Source organism: Melopsittacus undulatus, chromosome 2, assembly GCF_012275295.1.
Source record: "Melopsittacus undulatus isolate bMelUnd1 chromosome 2, bMelUnd1.mat.Z, whole genome shotgun sequence".
NCBI lineage: Eukaryota > Metazoa > Chordata > Aves > Psittaciformes > Psittaculidae > Melopsittacus > Melopsittacus undulatus.
The window spans coordinates 102,878,301-102,901,613 of NC_047528.1; the positions used below are offsets into that span (position 1 = coordinate 102,878,301).

At 41.3% G+C, this 23,313-nt stretch overlaps 1 protein-coding gene across 5 annotated transcripts in view; it reads left to right on the forward strand.

Annotated features, from left to right (window-relative positions):
- Positions 1 to 4,724: 4,724 nt before the first annotated feature.
- Positions 4,725 to 23,313, forward strand: part of TFG (trafficking from ER to golgi regulator) — a 32,698-nt gene continuing 14,109 nt past the window's right edge. For 3 of the 5 annotated variants that reach the window (XM_031051270.2, XM_031051271.2, XM_031051273.2), the window contains exons 1-4: positions 16,739 to 16,760; positions 17,918 to 18,126; positions 22,190 to 22,273; positions 23,157 to 23,303. In XM_031051270.2, the coding sequence (XP_030907130.2) occupies positions 16,759 to 16,760; positions 17,918 to 18,126; positions 22,190 to 22,273; positions 23,157 to 23,303 (442 nt within the window). In that variant the 5' untranslated portion in view covers positions 16,739 to 16,758. Of the gene's footprint in view, positions 4,863 to 8,122; positions 8,204 to 16,738; positions 16,761 to 17,917; positions 18,127 to 22,189; positions 22,274 to 23,156; positions 23,304 to 23,313 lie in introns of those variants that run through there. The other 2 variants (XM_005151583.3, XM_031051272.2) reach the window with 2 other exon arrangements.

The window sequence follows — 23,313 nt, forward strand, 5'->3', positions numbered from 1 at the left end:
CGAAGTGCCAGGAATCACAGTGACAGTACAACCAGTCACTACCAGCAATACCTTCCTTATGATACCATCAGTAACACCTTACTCACATCTGACTTGGTAGATCCTCCCGCAGACTCCTGGTGTACAGCTGTGGCTGTCCTACTGCACTATTTTTTGTTGGCGACATTTATGTGGTCAGCACTCACTTCTGCACAGCTGTACTTCCTGCTGCTTAGAGCCATGAAGCCCCTGCCTGAACACTTCCTTATAACCATGTCAGTAATCAGATGGGGTAAGATTTAAAGTCATATGGCATTGAAAGTGATAGCTTGTTCACTGGCACAACAACACAAGTCTGTTGTGTGCTGGAGAAATTTTCCCAGCAGTTAAGGCTTTCAACAACCTGCTTCTGTGAACTAAGTAAAAAACACTTTCAGATATAGTCATTGCACATATGGACTCCAATTCTTAATTTAGATATCTCTGAAATTCCTCATGACCCCAAGCCAGAGCCTTGCATACATCCAAAAGCAAGGAGTGACTGACATGAATTGATACAGTAATTCTGAGCCTAATAACAGAGATAATGGAAAAAAAAAAGAGTCAGATCTATTTGTTCTATAGGTTGGTAAGTTAGTATAGCCTGGGATCTTGTTCGAAAGCAGTTACAGGGATTCAGAATTTTTGTTCAGAAAGGGATGCTATCCTCCTGCTCTGTCACTCATAAAATTCTTCCTGTTGTACAAATCAATGTGGGATTTTATTTCAAAGTCACCCCTGAAAGGACCTTCCTGTCTGAGTAGCATATCTTCTATCTGATCATAGATAAAATCATATTCAGAATGAATATCAGGAAAAAACTTCTCTATCAGCTGTGGGAAAGACTCTCAGGGAAGTAATTAGAACTTCATTGCCTGAGACTTTTCATGATGATCCTGGATAAAAGCCTACAGAAAAACACCTGCCTCTGCCCACAGTCCTGCTGGATTATTGGCTTTATAGTCATATATGGCATATGAAGTACAAAGTACGTGGATCAATGGATCCTTCATTATTACACTACTGAATATATTCTACAAAATAGCTAATTGGAAATATGTGAAAATCCCCCCATATCGAAATGATGTTTATTACCAGTTTAATCTAAGAAAAACTGAGCGCCTGTACACTAGCGTGGATCAGATCTGCAAACTCTCTGTGCGAAAAGTCCTGAAGTGATTATTACTACACTGATGAATGGATTAGGCCCATCCTGATCATGTGTTCCTGGAATTGTGATCAGGGAACAGAGATCCTTTTATTTAGAACTATGAGCTTTTTTTTTTTTTTTTTTTTTTTTTAACCCCAAGATACTCCCAATTAGTTCTTGAAATGAGAATTTATAAGAATAGAACAAGTACAGAAATTTTGAAGTCCTGCTTCTACCCATGTGTCTGATTGAAGTGCTGACATGACACACCAGCCACATGTAATGCTTATAGCATGCTCAAGCAGGTTTTACCTTCATCTTACGTAGCAGAGGTATATGATCCTGACACATAGCTAATCCATTATAATGTGCAAATGAGGCAACTATAGTTGCAAATCCATAGCTACATGGAATATCTTTACTATTCAAAGTACTTCTTGTATTTCAAGGTATTAATGTCATTGTTAGGGGTTACTGAAAATTGTTTCATGGTTGCTTTTCAAGACAAATAATATTGACTAATCTTTTCTGGATTTAAAAGGAAAATATTAACTCCACTTTTTAATTTACAAGGACTTCAGATCTGTATTCTCCACACTTTCAGAACACCAGCCTTCAAAACCAAAGTTTCCAAGGTGTTTCCTTTTATTTGGGTGCCAAGGGTATCCCAGTATCTGCATTCAAAAACTTACTGCGTTTCAAAAATACACCCTGAAAAACTCACAGGAAACTTTCTGATCAACACAGACTTTATCAGAGAATATTTCCTTGTCTACTTTCCTTAACTAAAGTTAGGAACCTGTAATTTGTGAAACATAATCCTGCATTTTTCATGGTTTGCTTTATGTAGATCTCACGGATATCTTGAATGACATTATACTACTACAACTGCAGGTAGCTTGAAATAGATCATAAGCCAAGACCACCAGGAGTCAAAAGCAGGACCACACACTAGCAAGACAGTGTGATTGTTATCCCATAGTGCAGTGCTAGATTCTCTGGCTGCTACTTGTGCTGCATGTCACTGAGGAAGGTCTTTCAAAGGACCTGAGGTTATTACAGTTTTATATTACAGTACAGGTGTACAGAAATTGTGCTATTTATGCCCTTCTCATTTTTCAGGCCTGTTGAACATGTTTATTTAGCCTATGCACTGTAGCTCTCCCTTTTGTAAGAACAGTTTTAATTTAATTAGAAACCAAAATATAAACAAGCAAATAGCACAGTTCTTACAGTTCTTATAGGCTCTGGGCCCGAATTCTATTTACTACTTCAGTAATATGTTGGCTTGGTCTTTCCAGAAGAAAATCTGTATCTTACAATGGTTTTCTACATTTCTTAGCTAAAACATCTTTATTATAAATTGTAATTAGACAAAATATTCTGTTTTCATATGGCAAAGTGAAAAAAAAAAGAGTGAGATGCTTGAAAAAACAGGCAAGAAAAGAAGTTCTTTGTAAGTATGAAACATAGACCCTACCACATCACCCCCAGTGATGTGTGATAGGAAGACTGTTTGCTTTTGGAGGCATATTGGTGTTACCAGAGTAGCAGCTGGAGTGTGTGTTAGCACTCTGCTCTCAACTGACTTTTTTTTTTTCTCTGTCTCTATGTCCTTTGGTTTTAAGGGGACCTTAGAAGAGAGGTCTCTTGACCTGTGCATTAAGAGTTTGGTTTCTAAACTTAAGCTACAAGTAAATATAACCCTCTCCCTTCTCCACCCACCTTTTATTGATACTATTCAGTACAGAAAGGTTGAAAGCAATGTCAAAGGGAGAGAAGAGTTTCTGGATGTTGAAGTGAGGAGCAAGAGAAGTGCATGTTGGCTTGAGTACAACCGGTGCATGAAGTGCAAGCAGCTCCTCCCACTTGATGACTGAGCAAAGTGGTAAGGTTCACTGCAGTGGGATCTTGTACAACAAATGGAAATAGTTATGCTGACTCATCCCATTCTTGCCTGCGTGAGAAAAAAAAATAAGATATTTAGACACGCAATTTTTTAAAAAAACCTTCTTTATTCTGTCCTCTCATGTTTGTATGTTTTGCTATGTCTGATTTTAATAATAAGAAAACACTGTTGAATTTTCAATAATCTGGTTAAGTGTGGTCAGATTTACCTCCTGCTTTCATTTTTTTCTGAAAATGAATGTGGTGTCTTTTGAGAACTTCCAAGCTGCTCCAAATAAAGTCATGGCATGATCAAATGCAGTGGCTGAACACTTAACACCTCTGAATACAGTGGGCAACTTCTATAAAACTTTCTGAATATCTCCAGAGAAGTGTTTCAGCTGTCCTGAAAAGTTCTCTGCATCTTAAAAATCCATGTTCTCCTTATAAAGCAGAAATTAAGTGTTCTCTATCATTGATAAGTCTCCAATAAGTACACTCACATCAGATACAAGGTTGAAGCTCATCACCACTGATTGATAAAAAGCAAAGGTAATTAAAGTTATCTAGGAAGGGTAATTGATGCTACATTTTACTAGTTACATTAAACATCCTATATGTATAACAGATGTTAATAAAATGCTGTTATGGCCAACACTGAGATGTTTCACCTAACATGAAACATTTTCAGCATTAAAAAAATCACACAAAATACATTTTGTTTGTTTGGTTTTTTTTTTGTTTATTTTTTAATCCAGGGAATCCTGATTTCAAAAATCGGACAAAGGAATATGATCTTTTTCATGATATATGCTTAATTCTCACAGGAACAACAGTTCTTATCTACATGTGGAATATATTGAACCTAATAATGCAGCAAACTTTGGTATTCTTTGTGATGTGTAGGCTTTAAGGATCATAAAGTTTCCTCGTTAACACTTTGGAAACACTAGAGAAGGGCTGAATCATCAGTACAAAGGTATGAAATATGAGTGGCAGAGACAGTAAAGGATAGAAAAGTCCTGTTTTCCAGATTGCTTTCCTGTATTTTTAGAAGCAAAGACACTTTTTCTTTTTGCATTGAAAATAACCTTATTTCAAAATCTTTTCTAAAATTTATCAACCTCCTGAACCACACCCCTCCTCCTCAGTAGGGAAAAATCAGTAAATCAGCTTCAGATTCCTGTTTTTCTCCCTCAGGTAGACAAACTCCTAATGCAAGGCGGAGGCCAAGGGGGATAGCCGTGAGAGCTTGGAAGGACAGTCTGTCAGGGCAACGACTGATCGGGGACGAACACACTCTCAGTGTGATGCTGCCGGCATCTGACGAGCACTCTGGAACTTTATGTCCGGTTTTTCATCCCTGCACCGTCATCCTCTGCGGGTCCAAGCTCACGTTTCAAAACAAACGCCCTCTCACAGAGAGGCTTCACTCCAGAACCCAACTCACACATACCATCCGCTATCTCGGTGCCAAAGGCACGCGATAGGCCCGGTGGGGGAGGGGGAAAGGCCGATCCCCCTGACACCCATAAAAGACAACCTCTCGCCCTACCACAACCCCGCCAGCGTCAGGGCTGACGCGTTGGTCCACGGGAGAGCGAGGCGGAGCCGCGCTGCGGGAGCATGCGTGCTGCGGCGCTTGCCGCTGGAGTGCGCATGCGGGTGACTCGCGCAGGCTCGGCAGTTGCAGCCGTCCGTCCAGCCCCTTCTTTTCCCTGCCACGTACGGGCGGCGGTGGCCCTACCTGGGGTCCGATTCTGTCGGGGCGGGGGGTGTCCACCAGCGGGACCGCGGAGAAGCCAGAGTAAGAGAATGGGGCTGCTCACCCCGCGCTGTTGCCGCGGTAGTCGCTGCTGCGTGTGCGAAGGCGGCGGGAGGGGTGGCTGCGGGCTAGGGGTGAGCCTTCGCCGCCGCCCTTCGGTTCCAAGCGCGACGCGGTCCCTGGCAGAGAGGCGGGGAGACCCCTTGCTTCCCTCTGGGAGTGTCTGAGTGAGGCTGGAACTGCCTCCCGGGGTTTTCGGCCTGGGGACACGGGGTGAGGGCTGGCAGAGGTCTCCCGTCGCTCCCTCACGTCGCAATGCTCTTGATTGTCAACCCCTGCTCACCAAGCCTTGTCCCCTTTGAGAGCCAGAGGAACTGCAGACTCCTCGCTTACCGACAGGGAATAGCTATGATTTCTGCTCCCCACTGAGTCGGTCCTATGCTTTTCAGAGCTGGAGAAAACAAAAAAGAGCTCTTCTTTCTGCTCCCATTCCCTTTGACCTTTGTTTTGAGAAAACTCATCACTCTGGCTAGTGGGGTTTGGGATGCAGTGCTGCTTGATTCTGTGTGCTTCACCTTGTTCTTTTCCTTGTTTTGACAGAGGGGAAAGTGAAGCAGGAATGCCTGTTATTCCCTTGCTTAGACAAGGCTGATTTTCTTAGCTGAAATGCAAAAAGGGTAGTGAAATCCAGCATGGTTATGATGTCACAGCTTAAGGAAGGATCATGAAGTGACTGACATAGATTGGGCAGTTGCTGTCCACACACACCATTTAGATTGGTGCGTGGTATTAATAGAAAGTGAGACGAGAGGAAACAATCTGTGCCTCCAAAATGCACGTGGTACCTCAGGAAGGATAGAAAGATGTCAGTTTTTTACGAAAAACAGCCTTTCTGAAACAGGAAAATGCTAGTGCATTGATTCTGTTTGGTGTTTTCCCCTCAATAAAGTAGACACAGTGATTGGTTCTGTCAAAAAGCTCATTTTGTGTATTCTGGATGTCTTTGCTGAAAAACTTGATTCATCCATTCAGCTATGTCACAGTGAGGGAAGAAAAGCTTGAGTGCTGTGTAATTTAGTAAGTAGAAGATTGTACATACTTTCCTGTAACAGCTGCAACCAGTTGCAGTGTTTAGAATCTGTCTCTTAAAATCTAAATGCCTTCAAGCAGAATGAAGAACAGCTGGACAAAAAAAAGTGCATTTAAATGCAACCTTTTCATAATCACTGGTAGATACACAGTGGATTTCTGCAAGTAATACTGGTAAATAAGACATAGGTCTGCAGGTACATTATAGTAGTAGGTTTCCTTGCACAAAGATACAAATGATGCATTCAGTCTGTTGAAAGACCACAGGAGCTCAGATATGTCCATAGAAATGTGTATCTTTAGGAATTACAGATGAGGTTCAATTCTTACTGTCCCGGTTTCCAAGTACCTTACACTGTAATGCTAAAGAAGCAATACCAGTGCCCAGTTGTAATGCTTAAACAACACAAGATGGTGGCTAAATGAACTCTCTTAAGTTGAACCACTCTTAGGTACATTATCTGTATCCTGTACTTGTGCATTGCAGTAAATTTTATCTGGAGCTGTAGTGAGATTTGGGTGAAAGAGAATTCATTACTCATTCATACAAGATGAGTGAGGAAACAGAAGAGCAGTCTCTTCCTGTTCACCTGGTTAGTATGTCACAACAGTCTTACCCTCTCCCACCCAGGAGTGAGTACAGCTCTTTTTAAAGGTGAACATTTCATGCCCAGAATGAGGGGAGCAGCTGCCAACCTGTGAAAACCAGAGGAGAGGGGCTTTGTTCTCTGGGATTTGCTTGTCTTGTATGTCATGTCTCTGTTTTGTATGTCTGTATCTGACTTGTATGTCATGTATCTATCCCAGTTTACTTCCAGTTAAGTTAAAAGAGGAGAGCTGTGGAGGCCAGTTTAATGTGGATGAGAGGAACCTACTTTTCATCTTTGATTTATATATATATATGTATATGAGATGAGTGATGGTATATTGAAAAATGTAGGATCTGAGCATGAGGTGAATGGTATGCAATAAGGGGTGGATATTGTCCTGGGTTCAGCAGTAGCAGTCATTTTTCTCAGTCTTAGTAGCTGGTGCAGTCCTGTGTTTTTGACTTTCAGCCTGGGAACAATGCTGATGGTTTTAGTTGTTGGTAGAGTAATGTTTACTCATTTCTGGAACAATCTTATAGACACTTGGGCCAAAGAGCATGGCATTGAGTGGGTATATCATGTCCCCTACCATGCACCAGTCTCTGGGAAAATCAAAATCCAATGGGGCTTCCCCGCACAGGATAATGACAAACACACTCATGACATTGCTTTTGCTCAGGGACCTGGATATACTTGGTAGGTAATGTGGAAAGATGGCGAAGTCTGATGTGTACCTCAAGGGGATTTGATTTTATGGTGAATGATTAAAAAATCGTATCATGGGTGTTTGAGATTGAAATTGTGTCATGCATGTGAATGAGAGGCAAGGAGAAGAGTGCCAACTAGTTCCTGTTGTTTGGGAGGGAGGAGCAGAATTACATTCTCTATTGGACTGGTCTGTTTACGAAATCGTTGTCTTATAGTTCTGGATATTAAACACTTGTAGTAAAGAGGTGAATTGCAGAAACTTCATGCAACCCATCATGTTGGCTTTCCAGCAGAAAAAAAAAACATAAGCTGATTTCAAGGTAGATCATAGTTTAAAGTGGTTATGTATTTTGGATTGCATTTCCTTCTTGCGCAGTTTGGTGGCTTTTCCTGTGGGAAGGTGGCATTACTAACTCCTTTCTTCTTGTCCTAATTGCAGAGTTTCCTTGAAGACACACTACTTAATGCCACAAATGCTTCATCTTTAAGCAAAGAAATGAGTTTCCAGATTTTTGTACTGCTAAATCAATGAAAGTTTATTTTTCTTAACCTGGAGTTTTAAGAAAAAGGCTGTACAAATGAGTATTTTGAGACTGCCAAAGAGCATTGTCCTGTAAAGGGACACCTTACTGTTAGAAATTCCTACATGCAATTACAAAATTTAGAAAAAATAAGCTTTTATTATGAAATTACAACTCTTGTTCAAGATCTCTGTTTTAGTTAAACTTCAAACGCTATGCTACTCAAAATGTGATTGTTACATTATGGATAAAACAGTGACTTTTTAATCGTGTATATTCATTGCAATGTTCTAAAGTGAAAGACTGATGTTAAATGTATAATTCTAAGGAACTGAAATGAAATAATGTTTTTATTTTCACTTCTATGTATCTTCCTGTTTTCTGGCACTGGTAGTGTGTGGCGGCTTATCCTTACTCAGTTCTCAAGTGAGGTGGAAAATCTGCCCAATAATCCAGCATCAGTAAGACAGACAAGGTAATGGCAACTGTATATTTTTGGAAAGGAGGTGAAAGAAAACCTATGCATGGCTGCTGTTCTGTCTTTCTAATAAATGCTTTCAATAGAGAAAAATAAACAAAAAACCAAACAACTTCTGCAAAGCACTATGCTTTTACAACCAACTTAGTGTTAATTAGACTGAGTTGATGTGCTCGCAGTCAAGACTCCTGTGTTGCAAAACATGAATAATGTATTAGCGTTAATGATACTATAAACTTCACTGTTTCATTGTAATGTCTCAGCAGCCACATGGCTGTGTTAATTGTAGGTCCCTTTTCTCTGCAGTGAGGCTGTATCTGCCTACCTCCTGTTTTGTCTGGTTAGGAGAATGAGTTTTGTTCAGTAGTTGCTTGTCTTTTTTTGGATGCTGTCCTGGGTTCAGCAGTAGCAGTCATTTTTCTCAGTCTTCGTAGCTGGTGCAGTGCTGTGTTTTTGACTTTTGGCCTGGGAACAATGCTGATAACACTGATGTTTTTAGTTGTTGCTAAGTAATGTTTACTCTGACCAAGGACTTTTCTGAGTCTCATGCTCTGCCAGGGAGGGGGGGAAGCCAGAAGGAAGCAGAGACAGGACACCTGACCCAGACTAACCAAAGAGGTATTCCATACCACAGCACGTCATGTCCAGTATATAAACAGGGGAACTTACCCATTCACTGCTCATGTGAGGCTGCGTATCGATCGGCAGGTGGTGAGCGGTTGTATTCTCCTCCCTTGTTATTTCCCTTACCATTATTATTAGTGGTTTAGTGTTATACGTTAGTTACTGGACTGTTCTTATCTCAACCTGTGGGAGTCACATTCTTTTGATTCTCCTCCCCATCCATCTGGGAGCAGGGAGAAGAAGGGGAGGGAGTGAGTGAGCAGCTGTGTGGTTCTGGGTTACTGGCTGGGCTTAAACCATGACAGTTCTTTGTGGTGCCCAATGTGGGGCACAAAGGGTTGAGATAATGACACATCTGACCGGCATGTGTCTAACTGTATTTGTGATAAGCATTCATTTCTTCGGATTAATAGTCACTCGTCACAATGTTGATTTATTGACTCTCAAAGTTGTTGCTCTTGATCTTGGAGTTTCAGCATGCTGTACCTTACTTACAGATGGTATTTGCTGTTTTAGTGTTTATAGGCTAGGGGACCTGGGCTAAGGTTCTTGTTTCACTGTACTTTATGGTAATGACTTGTAATACAATAGACTCAGTGATCATGAAAAATATTCTGGCTTGCGTTCCCAGTGTTGTCGTTACTTCTATAGTTTGGGAGGTATATAATGGAAGTGTTTAGCAATTACACCTCTTTTTTCACCTCCTCGGGTGGTCAGCCTATGAAGGAGACAATCCCTTACAATCCCAGCCTCCCCACCAGACTATTACACCATCCTTTGAGAGTTCTGAAGGTTTTGAATGGCCTTTGGGTACCCTTGAGACCTGCCTGCTGAATGTGATGGGGATCATCATGTTGGCACACATGCAGAGTGTGTTTTACCCACAACCATTTCATCTGATCTCGAAAGTTAAGCAGAGTTGGGTTTGGATCTTGTCTAGGGCTAGATGACGATATAGGAGGACCAACAAATTTTCCTCAAGGCTGGATAGTCATGAGTGGCAGGGTGCGGGGAATAGTATGGGCAAGTATCTAGGCCAGTGGGCCCCTCCAGTGCTTTGGAACTTCACCACTGAACAAGTGCAAAATCCAGAAAAATTAGTAAAACACTTAAATGAGGTGTGTTGTCATCCTGGTCATACCAGAGACGGACAAATCATGGCAACGTGCTGGGGCTTGGCCTATTCTTACAGAGCCTTGTTCAACACTATCTACACCTTCAAAGGAAAAAAATATGTTTCTGGATCTGATGGCAAAGCAAAAGACAATGCAGCTACTCAAACTCCAAATACAGTAGCTACTCAAACTCTTGACTACAGCAGATAATGCAGCTACTCCAACTCCAAGTACAGCAGCTACTCAAACTCTGACTGCAACAAACATTGCAGTGACTCCAGCTCCAAGCACAGCAGCTGCACCAGCCCCAGTGACAAGTACAGCAGCTACCCAATTTCTTGACTACAACAGACAATACAGCTTAATCCAATTCCAAGCATAGCAACTACACCAACCCCAGCAACAAGAACAGCAGCTACCCAAACCCTGACAACAGATATTGCAACCACAGTGATAATCACTGTAGCTAAACCAGAGGACCAATTTGTGCCAATATCAGTTGCCCCTGTACGCAAGGTGAAAAGCAAAAAAGAGGCAAGAAAGATGAAGACAAATGGAAGAAACAATGCACTTACTACACAGGACAGCATCTGATCAGGAGTTATTATTGCATGAATCAGAGGAAGAAGAGGTGACTTCTTGACTCTGGACCTCAACTGAGCTACGGAATATGCGAAAAGATTTTACCTGTCAACCAGGGGTGCACATCATCACCTGGTTGCTCCGATGCTGGCGCAATGGGGCTGATGGTCATGAACTAGAAGGTAGGGAAGCCAAGCTGCTGGGATCACTTGCTAGGAAAGGAGGAATTGACAAAGCAATTGCAAAAGAGAAACAGTCCCTCAGCCTTTGGAGGTGGCTCTTGGCAGCTGTGAAATAAAGGTTTCTATACAAGAACGATGTTATGAGTCATTCAGCCAAGTGAACTACTCTAGAGAAAGGCATCCAGTCTCTGAGGGAATCAGCCATCATAGAGATGATCGATCACAGGCCAGATGATAGGAATGCACCCATAGATCCAGACAAAGTCAAACGTACACAACCCATGTGGCTGAAACTTACACAGAATGCACCGTCATCATAAGCCCACTCATTGGCAGCAATAACCTGGAACGGCGTAGCACCACCAACTGTGGATTAAATGATTCGTCGGCTCTGAGAGTTTGAAGACAATCTCACCCCTTCCGTCACTTCATCTGTGGAAAAACTGTCCCAGGACCTCAAACTATTGAGAGATGATGTGTCCGACCTATCCAGCTCCCCAGGTGTACCAGCCCATGTCTCAGCTATTAACAAAAGGTGTCCTGCTGCTTAAGAGAGAAGATACAGAAAGTGTACGCCATGGGCCACCCTATGGTTTTACCTGTGGGATCATGGAGAAGACATAAGAAAGTGGGATGGAAAACTTACCTCAGCTCTGGAGGAATGGGTGCATGAATTGAAGAGGAGAAGAAAGGTTAAGGATGATCATCCCATGAAAGCTGCGCTTCAGTCTCTGGTGAGCAGGTTCCCAGATGGAGTGGAAGAGCTGATTCTACTCCAGCTGCTGCGGAAAAGAAAACTAATCCCTTTCTACAAGCCATAAGTGTCCGATGTTGTGATCACTATTAGGGGGGCCCTGCCTCCAGCGAGGTGGAGGTAGGGGACAATCAGATTTACTGGACTGTGTGGATCAGATGGCCTGGCGCATCAGTCCCACAGAAGTATAAGGCTCTAGTAGATACCGGTGCACAGTGTACCCTGATGCCATCAAGCTGTCAAGGGTGGAACCCATCTATATTTCTGGAGTGACAGGAGGATCCCAAGAATTGACTGTACTAGAGGCTGAGATCAGCCTGACTGGGAGGAAGTGACAAAAGCACCCCGTTGTCACTGGTCCAGAGGTTCCATGCATCCTTGGCATAGACTAACTCAGGAGAGGGTACTTCAAAGACCCAAAAGGATACCGATGGACTTTTGGTATTGCTGCTTTGGAGACGGAAGAAATTAAGCAGCTGTCCACCTTGCCTGGTCTCTCAGAGGATCCTTCTGTTGTGGGGTTGCTGAAGGTTGAAGAACAGCAAGTGCCAATCGCGACCACAACAGTGCACTGATGGCAATATCACACCAACCAAGACTCCCTGATTCCCATCCATAAGCTGATCAGTAGACTGGAGAGTCAAGGAGTGACCAGTAGGACCTGCTCATCCTTTAACAGCCCCATATGGCCAGTGCAGAAGTCTAAAGGAGAGTGCAGACTAACAGTAGACTATCGTGGCCTGAATGAAGTCACACCACCCTTGAGTGCTGCCGTACCGGACATGCTAGAACTTTATTATGAACTGGAGTCAAAGGCAGCCAAGTGGTATGCCACGATTGATATTGCCAATGCATTTTTCTCAATTCCTTTGGCAGCAGAGTGCAGGCCACAGTTTGCTTTTATTTGGAGGGGTGTCCAGTTCACTTGGAACCGACTGCCCCAGGGGTGGAAACACAGCCCTGCCATGGGCTGATCCAGATGGCACTGGAACGGGAGTAACCTCCTGAACACCTGCAATACATCGATGACATTATCGTGTGGGGCAATACAGCGGAAGAAGTCTTTGAGAAAGGGACGACAATAATCCAAATCCTGCTGAAAGCCGGTTTGGCCATAAAACGGAGTAAGGTCAAGGGACCTGCACAGGAGATTCAATTTTTGGGAATAAAATGGCAAGATGGACATTGCCAGATCCCCACAGATGTGATCAACAAGATAACAACGTCTCCACCAACTGATAAGAAAGAAACGCAAGCTTTCTTAGGTGTTGTGCATTCTCCAGAACCCCACATCCCAAATTACAGTTTGATTATAAGCTCTTTCTATCATTTGACCCAGAAGAAGAGTGATTTTTAAATGGGGCCCTGAGCAAGAACAAGTCTTCGAACAAATTAAGTGAGATATAGTTCATGCAGGAGCCCTTGGACCAGGCTGGACCGGGCCAGATGTAAACCCGCAGCCGGGGATAATGGTCCTACCTGGAGCCTCTGGCAGAAAGCTTCAGGGGAGACTCGAGGTCGACCCTTCAGCTTTTAGAGTTGGGGATACAGGGAATCTGAGGCCAGCTATACCCCAACGGAGAAAGAGATACTGGCAGCCTATGAAGGGGTTTGAGCTGCTTCAGAAGTGATTGGCACTGAGGCACACCTTCTCCTGGCACCCTGGCTGCTTGTGCTGGGCTTGATGTTCAAAGGCAGGGTCTCTTCTGCACATCATGCAACCGATACTACATGGAGTAGTATCTACTACAAGTAGGCTGCACTAGTTATACAATGAGCTCGAATAGGAAATCCCAGTGATCCAGGAATTCTAAAAGTCATCATGGACTGGCCAGAGGGCAAAGATTTTGGAATGTCACCAGAGGAGGAGGTGATGCGTGCTGAAGAGGCCACACCATATAATTGTCAGAAAGTGAAAAGCAATATGCGTTGTTTACTGATGGGTCCTCCTGTATTTTCGGAAAGCATCAGAGATGGAAGGCAGCTGTATGGAGTCCCCAGCAACAAGTTGCAGAAACTGCTGAAGGAGAGGGTGAATCAGGTCAGTTTGCTGATGTCAAAGCCATCCAAAGTCAGTTTGACCAAGGCCAAAGCCGAGGTCCGAGCCAGCTGGCCCTGGACATTGCTGAACGAGAAAAGTGGCCAGTACTTTATCCCTATACTGATTCATGGATGGTTTCAAATGCCTGGTGGGGGTGGTTGCAGCAATGGAAGCAGATTATCTTCTTGCACTGCGGCAAGATATCGCTGACCGGGTGCAGAACCTGGTGGCCACATAGATGCTCATGTACCCAAGTCAGGCCACTAAGGAGCACTAGAACAACTAACAAGTGGATAAAGCTGCCAAGATTGAAGTGGCTCAGATGGACTTAGATTGGCAACATAAGGGTGAATTATTTTGACCTGAGCCCATGACACTTCAGGCCATCAGGGCAGAGATGCAACATATAGATAGGCCCATGATCGAGGGGTGGACTTAACAGTGGACACTATAGCCCAGGTTATTCACGACTGTGAAATGTGCTGCAGTTAAGCAAGCCAAGTGGTTAAAGCCTCTCTGATATGGAGGATAATGGCTGAAGTACAAATATGAGGGGATGCCTGGCAACCCACCAACCCACTAAGGCAAGCACCATGTGCTTACCAGGGTGGAAGCAACCATCGGATGGCTGGAAACATACACTGTTCCCTACGCCACTTCCCAAAACACTATCCTAGGCCTTGAGAAACAGATTTTGTGGTGACACGGCACCCCAGAGGGAATTGAGTCAGACAATGGGACTCATTTCCAGAACAAGCTGATAGATACTTGGGCCAAAGAGCATGGCATTGAGTGGGTATATCACATTCCCTACCACGGACTAGCCTCTGGGAAAATTGAACAGTACAATGGGCTGTTAAAAACTACACTGAGAGCAGCGGGTGGGGAAACTTTCAAGCATTGTGATACAGATGTACCAAAGGCCACCTGGTTGGTCAACCCCAGAGGATCTGCCAACAGGGCTCGCCCAGCCAGAACTGTTATGTACTGTAGAGGGGGATGAAGTTCCTGTGGTGCACATAAAGAATTTGCTGGGAAAGGCAGGCTGGCTTATTGTCATGGGTTCAGCCGTGGCAGTCATTTTTTCTCCTTATTGTGGCTGGTGCAGTGCTGTGTTTTGACTTCTGGGCTGGGAACAGTTGCTTGATAGCGAGCATGTTTTGAGGGTGTTTTTGTTCAGGGCCTTTTCTAAGCACGTGCTCCAGCCAGGTGGAGGAGGGGAGGCCGGGAGGAAGGAGAGACGGGACACCTGACCCAGGCTGGCCAATGAGGTATTCCATACCATAGCACCTGATGCCCAGGATGCAACTGGGAGAGAGAGCTGGAGGGGTGGAGCGCTGGAGGAAAATGGAGGAGGGAGCACGCGGTGCTCGGCTGGGCAGGGTGGAGTGAGTTATGGGTCGGTGGCTGGTGGGGTGTTGTATTCTCTTCACTTGTTGTTTGCTGTATCATTATTATTTGTAGTAGTAATGGCAGTGGTGATTTATGTTATGCCTTAGCTATTAAACCGTTCTTATCTCAACCCGTGGGGGCTACATTCCTTGGATTCTCCTTCCTAATTTTCCGGGAGTTGGGAGACTTGGTTTAAACCACGACACTTATCCTTGCTTCAGGTAAAGGCAAGCCCACTGGTGGTAGTGCTTTTGCTCAGGGACCTGTATATACCTTGTGGGTAATGCAGGAAGATGGGGAAGTCTGTTGTGTACCTCGAGGGGATTTGATTTTAGGGGAAAACAGCCAATGACCTCAATTGTATGCTGTTGCCTGCTATGTAGCACTTCTATAGCCCATCAACTAGATGTCTTCAGGTCACCAGCGACTAGCCCTGACTTCCCTCTGACCATCATTCCAGCAAAGAATGAGCTTTGACGAAACCAGACGAGCTCAGTAGTGACCAGACTGGTTCCAGTCTCATCAGCAGGCAATAATCCAACACTGCACGCTCTCTCCTGCTCTGAGATATTGTTACAAGAGATGGAGCCTGACATGATGGACTGGATGAACTCAGCAGCTTTATAGGGATTGGTCCATGCAGTAAGGAATGGTATCTGTGTGTGTGTGGATGTATAATATATATTTATGAGACAAGAGTGATGGTATATTGAAAAATGTGGGATCAGAGCATGGTGTGAATGGTATGGATTAAGGGGTGGATACTGTCCTGGGTTCAGCAGTAGTAGTAATTTTTCTCAGTCTTTGTAGCTGGTGCAGTGTTGTGTTTTTGATTTCCAGCCTGGGAACAATGCTGATAACACTGATGTTTTTAGTTGTTGCTTAGTAATGTTTACTCTGACCAAGGACTCTGAGTTTCATTCTCTGCCAGGGAGGAGGGGAAGCTGGGAGGAAGCAGAGACAGGACACCTGACCCACAGCAAGTCATGCCCAGTATATAAATGGGGGCAGTTACCTGGAAGGGCTAGATCACTGCTCAGTTGGACTGGGTATCGGTCAGTGAGTGGTGAGCGGTTGTGTTCTCTTCCCTTGTTATTTCCCTTATCATTATTATTATTGGTTGCAGCAGTAGTGGTTTGTGTTACACCTTAGTTACTGGACTGTTCCTATCTCAACCCGTGGGAGTTACATTCTTTTGATTCTCCCCCCCATCCCTCTGGGAGCAGGGGGAGGAAACAGGGGGAGGTGAGAGAGCGGACTGCGTGGTTCTGGGTTGCTGGGTGGGCTGAAGCCAGGACATATGCCATTAGGCTAATCAAAGGGATTTGCATGAAATGTTTGCTTTATATTAAGTTCATGATCCAAACCCCCAGAAATTGAATTGCAATCTAGAGATAACATCATACTACATCTTTTTAATGCAAAACATTGCCATCATAATAGCAGATATACATATACAGATGCGTCAATGTATGATGTATTAAAGGTTTTAGCTGAGTGTCCTATTTCTCTGGTAGGAAAGAAGTAAATCTCAGTGCAGTACTTTAAAAATAGACTGACAAAGCAGAATTCAGTTTTCTCATAAAGCACTATGTTACAACATTGGTAAAGGTAGGTGAGAGATACCTACATATCTCTACCAAGAATTCTTTTTGCGTAAGAGAGCGAACAGCATGTTTCACTGCATGTGGCTTTGGAAATGCCAGTTTTGATGCGTAGGGCTGCCTGCAGTTAAGATCTCCAATATTTATGCTTCAGATGTTAAAGTAACTGCTTCCTTAATTGCTCCTTATTCCAGATCGATTGTTTTGGCCCTGTCCAAAACAGTGAAGAAAGAAGTGGACATTTGACTAGCTATCCAGATGTTTGTGGTTTTTATTTTTATTTTTCATTCCTCTGCTGAGTAGCTTCTCTCAAGTTTCTGGTTTTCTTTTAACATATGGTCTTTGTGGTTTTTAACAAGAGGGATGCCTTATACAAAGTGATAGTTTTTCAATTGTCTTACATAAAGTGTTAAAGATATAACTGAAGTATATGCTGTGTGCTGCTTTGGTACAAGATGGCTTTTTTGCACTTCCTTTGGGATGGTTGTCCCCCTCTCTTAAACCACAGAGTGTAAATGACTGTTCAGACTATTTGCATAACAAATCTGTGACTCTCAGTCTAATGAGTAGCTAATATGTGGTTTAATAAGCAGCTTTTAAAAATCTAAAATCTTTGTTAAAACATCTCAGTCAAAATTTCAAAGAAAGGAAAAATTTTATCATCTTCCTTTTGGGAGAGGAACCCTCAATGTGTTCTAATCATGCTTATGATAAACCATCATTTAGCTCTTCATTTATTTGTTCATGAAATAGTGCATGATTCAACTTGATCTCCTTAGTAAAGCCCCCATACTACCTGTAATCATTGGCATAAAAGATTATATTATGGCGGTCTTTTCTTAAATGGGGAAGAAAAGAAAGCGCCCTTTGCTGGTTATCATAATTATGGGGAATGTAAAAATAATTTAAAGAGTTGATAATATAACCAATATAATGTTGTAAGGCTGACAGCGTTTGCTGGAATTTCACTTTTCCCATGACAGATGTATGCATATATCTCAAAAGCAAATCCCAGGGATTATTAGTTCTCTTATAGGTGTTTTTCATGACAGTTTACGGCTGATACCTTACAGAAAAACCCACTCAAGTTTGAAATTTCTAGATGTCACACACATTTAAAAGCTGTATGACTTAAAAAAAAAAAAAAACTTTTAAATTCTGAGCACTGGGAACTGTGATAACCATTCATTTGACGGATCTTACAGAGCTGTTCTTTGCCTTTAAGCTCAGTTTAAGTATTAATGCACTTTATTGTTTGAGAAATTCATGCATCATAGAATGTGTCTAATAGGGGTTCTCTGGAGAGCTAAACAGTAATGCTTTCCAAAGATGGAAAGCTTCATAATTGTCATCAGATACATTTAAATAATGTACAGTTTAGTTTTCTAAAATGCTTTTAATGTTTTATTGTTAACAGGTCTGCAGGTGATAAGGAATTCACCATGAATGGGCAGCTGGATTTAAGTGGGAAGCTGATCATCAAAGCTCAGCTTGGGGAAGATATTAGGAGAATTCCTATTCATAATGAAGATATCACCTATGATGAATTGGTGCTAATGATGCAGAGAGTTTTTAGAGGAAAACTTCTGAGCAATGACGAAGTCACAATAAAATACAAAGATGAAGGTAATACTTGATGACTGCTGTTAAGGTTTAGTTACTTCTCTTGCTCTAGTATAATGTATCTATGGACAGAAACTCTGAAATTCACCTCTTCAGAATTGTCCAAATTCATTGGCAATTGCAAGTGATTTCTTGTGAAATTCTTTGAGTCAGATAATAGAAGCTGCATTTCTTGTGCTTATGCTGTCGTAACATAGCTGATCTTTCAGAAATAATGGAGGAAGTACTACCTGAAAGTTCAGTTTTTGCTGTTACAGGAAGCTGGTGCTATCACAGTTTTCTGCCTACTCATTCTCTTCTGTTTTCAATGATAAAGTGGGTTTGAAGTAGAGGAGGGAATAAACACATATGACTTAAAGCAAGCTCTTACAAGTCTTGGAAAACTTCACTTCTGTAGTAGTAATTCTTAATTATGTTTTTCCCCATCAGTAAAGATTACAAGGCACTTTTAACCTGAAATATTTATTAAAAATAATCTTTTGCCTGAGTAATGTTTGAATCTGTTGGACATGGACATCTGCTTGTTACAAAAAAAATCTTGATCATTAATCTTAAATATAACCATAAGAAGAGCTGCAGAATGAAAAGGGCCTTGCTTGAGATGTGTAGAAAGAGAGTTGTAGATTGGAGGGTTTTCATCTTGGAATGTCAGAATGTTGTTATTCATAAAATGAAAGTCAGAATGAAGTAATAAAATCCCCAGTCTTTTAGTCAGTTCAAAGGCTGTGTGATGATTCTGCTGGTGTACAGTAAAAAAGCTACATTTCTGAAGCATTCAGGTTCTTAATAGCACTGACTGTGGTCCTTAAATAACTTTTGTTAATACATCTAGGCTATAAAATTTCACTTTGAGTGACTCGGAGACAGTGTTTTTGGGTCCATGAAGCTTTTGAGAAACACTGCTCAACAAAATTGATGTACAGTGAAGAACTAATATTTTGGGTCTTGATTGCTACACAAGAACTCAATAGATTTGTGGTAGTATTTGTTTTCTTTTTACCACATTATCAATTTCTTTTTTCCTTCTGGAATGAGGAAAGGTGAAAGTAAATAGATGGGTGCTTTTTCATTTGGTTAAAGCTTCTAATTCCTGTTCTTTAAGTATAGTTCTCTGGTTTTGTGTATGCTTCTGTCTCTCTCTTCTTTTGAAGAAGATAATTACAGTCTCCATCATACACCATTATGGTTTTATTCTTCTGTTGTCTTTCACAGCTGAGAGGCCTCCTACTGTTAATTTTAGCTTTCTCAGAATGTGCTACTTCTCCGCCGAGATGTGAAATTTCAGTGTATCTCCACCGAGATGTGAAATTTCAGTGTATGTCATCCTGGCTGATCATCACTACTAAGAAGGTTTAAACATTGTTACTACCAGAGGAGGTTGCAAGTGATTAAGGAAAAAGTTAACAGAACTAGGTTTCAGTTTGACTGCCAGATGAGGACTCTGGTATTCTTGACTTTGTTTCAAGTAATAAAAGATTCTTTAAATCTATTTCAGTTGTTAGAAGCATTGAAATGTATACATTGTAGCTATTTCTGTTTTGTTATTTATCCCTCCAGACCTGGAGGAATGTCTGTCCTCATCTATTGTGAGGAGATACCTTAAGGTGGTCTAAGGATTTCCACTACTTCTACAACCTCGATCTGAATCTTCTCAGAATTCATGTGCACACTCTTTAGGTGTTTAGAAGAATGCTTAATCTGTCCCTCCTGGCTTTGTTTCTTGTTGCTGTAGCATGTGAAGCTAGTGATATAAAGGCCTGGATGTGGGATTTTCTACTTAAAATTTTGGCAAAATACCATGGCTTTGTATCTTCATCACACTGTGATGATCCATGAATCTTAACACATTTGGGGTTTTTCCTTTTTTTTTTTTTTTCCCCCAAATGTGTATGCCTAATTGGGGAGACTATAAAACTTTAAATCCCAAACCTTTTGTCTCTGGATTTGCAGTCTAACATAGTTGGAAGCATATTCTTAAGTTATATTTAGGTTACATGACACTTTTATTAATTACTATGGAAAAGAAGTTTGTGTTAGATTACTGCCTTGTAGAGTTAGATTTTATATTCAAGTTGGTCATCTTTCAGACTTCTGAATTAAGGAAATTGTTCTACTAGGTGTGAAAACATTTTCATGTACTGCTTAAGGTTCTTGAATACGTAGTAAAACCTGATGTCTGAAAAAATCCCCAAACCCAAGCAAACCACTGAGGACTGCCAGCAGTGAATTAACATGAATCAAAGAGTAGAACTGCATCTTAAAACACTGTGTTACTAAGTTATGTATGCTACAGGGTCTATGGAGCTAATAATAGAAACTACTTTTCTTTATAAAGTTAGGCTTGAATTTCAAACTAGTGCTTAATGTGTGGTCGGCCTGTTCATTCTTGTTCTTGATCACCTTGCAGTAGAAGTTGATGCCTTTGTCTCAGAGTTAATAATGAGTTATTAACGCATACTGCTAATCAGTAATGTCTCTACCTTTGGTAAACTTACCAAGATGAAGAAAAACTACATTTTTTGGCAGTGGGTATTTTTTGTTTTTCCCCAAATGAAATAGGGGAAAAAAAAGAAAGGAAATACAAGGAAGACAAAGCTTTTGTTTCAGCTTGCTATCATGTCTATTATGACTATTTGTACTGAAGCATTCGTTTATTTGAAAACTTTGACTATAACTTTTACACAGTTGAAGCTTTGTCACCATAAGGAATAGCTCAGAATTTGCAGGCAGTAATTTGTAATTAAAAAGATGTTTCTGTGTCTGTCCACAAAATTTTAGAGAGGAACATTGCTAGCCTGGTGTCAGCTTTGTTCCAAGCTATGTGTCATCTAGCACTGTTGCTTCTGAATGTAAAGCTTCACTAGATAAGGTCTCATCTCAGTTTCCAGTTGCCAAGCTGTTCCAGAAGGAAGTGGTCCTGCTATCCCCTTCTCTTTTCCATGTTTACATGTCTACACGTGCATTCCTCATAGTGCTTTCCCACTCTTTCCTTTGTGCTACTTAATTTGTGTTCATGTAATCTATTAATAATCTGTTGCATATGTTAAACCAGCAGAAAATCTGTCCTGCTAAAGAGAATAGTCATCTGTAACCTTGTTGAATAAGTAAAAGATGTTCATGTGGATTTGTCTTGACTGAGTATAAAAATTGTCAAAGACAAGGCTTAATGGGGGCGTGGTGTCTCTTTTGGGTATTAATAGTATTAAAGGTATTCAGTGCTTTATGCACAACCCTTTGTATCTTAAGAATAAAGGATCCCATACAGTTCTAATACAGTTCCTGTGACTGATGGCAATGTGCACATTCATTAGTATGCATTGGTATGGGAGTTGCTCTGAAACCTGGCACGCAAAAATAAATGAGCATTGAGGCTTCATGTCAGATTCCTGGTTTGAGAGAAAAGTTTTATTCTGGCTACTTTGACATCTTCATGTCTTCATTCCTATTTGTGTATAAAGCTGATAGATATTTCTACTGTACAATTTTACACTGGAACTTTACTGTTAACTGGAACTTTATTGTTGAAATTCAGTCTTGCACCTCAGTGTTCTGAGTAAAACCTGAGAAAATGTTCTAGTCACTTAAAATTTTCTCTTGGTAGTGTGCGTATTTTGTATTTTAAAAATTGAATTGGAATTGCCTTGTGCCATGTACCTTCAGCCTCCTCCTGTCTGTACATGAACAGCACAGTTTTGGACCCAGTTGGAACAGGCATATAACTTAACTGGCAGCATCATTCTTTCTGGTGTTGGACTACGCAAACTTGTAGCTCCACTGTTTCATCCTGTATGTAAACAGACAAGAATGGTGAGTTCTATGAAACTTTCAAAGGGATAATGTCAGAAGACTCACTTTTCTAGCCAGTCATGCTTCTGTCTTACTTTCTGTGGATAAGTTCCCAGAACACTGATTCTTGGGCTAAAATAATAAACTTTTTTCCTAGTAACTTCAGAATCAAATAGGGAAAATTATTTGTGAGTAATGAAGTAACACTTCTGCCCTGCCATGAAGGTCAGTAGTTAAAAGGCTTTGCTTTTAATGTAACTTTTTTTCATGTCCTTTTCAGATGGAGATCTTATAACAATTTTTGATAGCTCAGATCTTTCCTTTGCAATTCAATGCAGTAGGATACTTAAGCTGACATTGTTTGGTAAGTATAGAAGCTTGTCTCTTCTTTTAATAATGTTTATTAAAATTCTGGCAGTGGACTTCACTCTAAGGTACTAAAAACTTTCAGCTTTCACCTTAGAAAAATGAAATCAGTAAATTAAAAATACGGTCTTAATACATGATATTAATTTCTCTGTTTCATATGACATCTGAACTTAGGGTAACTGAAACTATTTCTCTTCATAAGCTTGCTTAATGTATGTTATATGCATATTATATATATATATACACACACACACGTATTGTTTTTTTCTTGATATTATTTTCCGTGTTAACCCCACTCTAGCATTTTTGATGTTTTCTTCACAGGTGCATGAGAAATCTAAGATAATGGTCATTCTGCACTGTTACTAGTACACTGCTAAAAACTAACATTAGTTGCTTAAAGCTGAATAGACTTCAATATTTATCTGTCAGCCATTGTATGAAATAGTCCTTTATTTTCAAGCTACTATTGGTAAATTAGCACATAGTTCCAAGGAATAGCAAGCAGCTGTTAACTTGGACACTGACCTTATTCATGAACTGCAGCAGTTGTGTTTACTTTACATTAATTCTAAAGGCATTTTCTAAAGGGACGGCTTTCTGCAACCAAGTAGTATGTTCCTGGAAATGAGGAAACAATGCAGAAGACTTTACTCTGCAGTTCTGGTACTGTGGATTATGCTGAACTGAGATAATATTAAAGGAACAGTAAACTCCCGAATGAGTTCAGTCTGTGTTGACTAAACTTTGGAGTTTGTCACTTTAAACTCCACAGAGGATGATGATGCTACAAGCAAGTAAAAGTTGGATTTTTATTTTTTTAACTGGATTTCAAAATATTACTGCAGACTTAAATTTATCTAATTGCTGTTTTGCAGTGAACGGACAACCAAGACCCTTAGAATCTAATCAGGTGAAATATCTGCGTCGAGAGCTGATAGAACTTCGCAATAAAGTAAATCGTTTACTGGACTGTTTAGAACCACCAGCTGAACCAGGCCTTTCCACTAACTTGCCTGACAGTGGTAGGTAGCC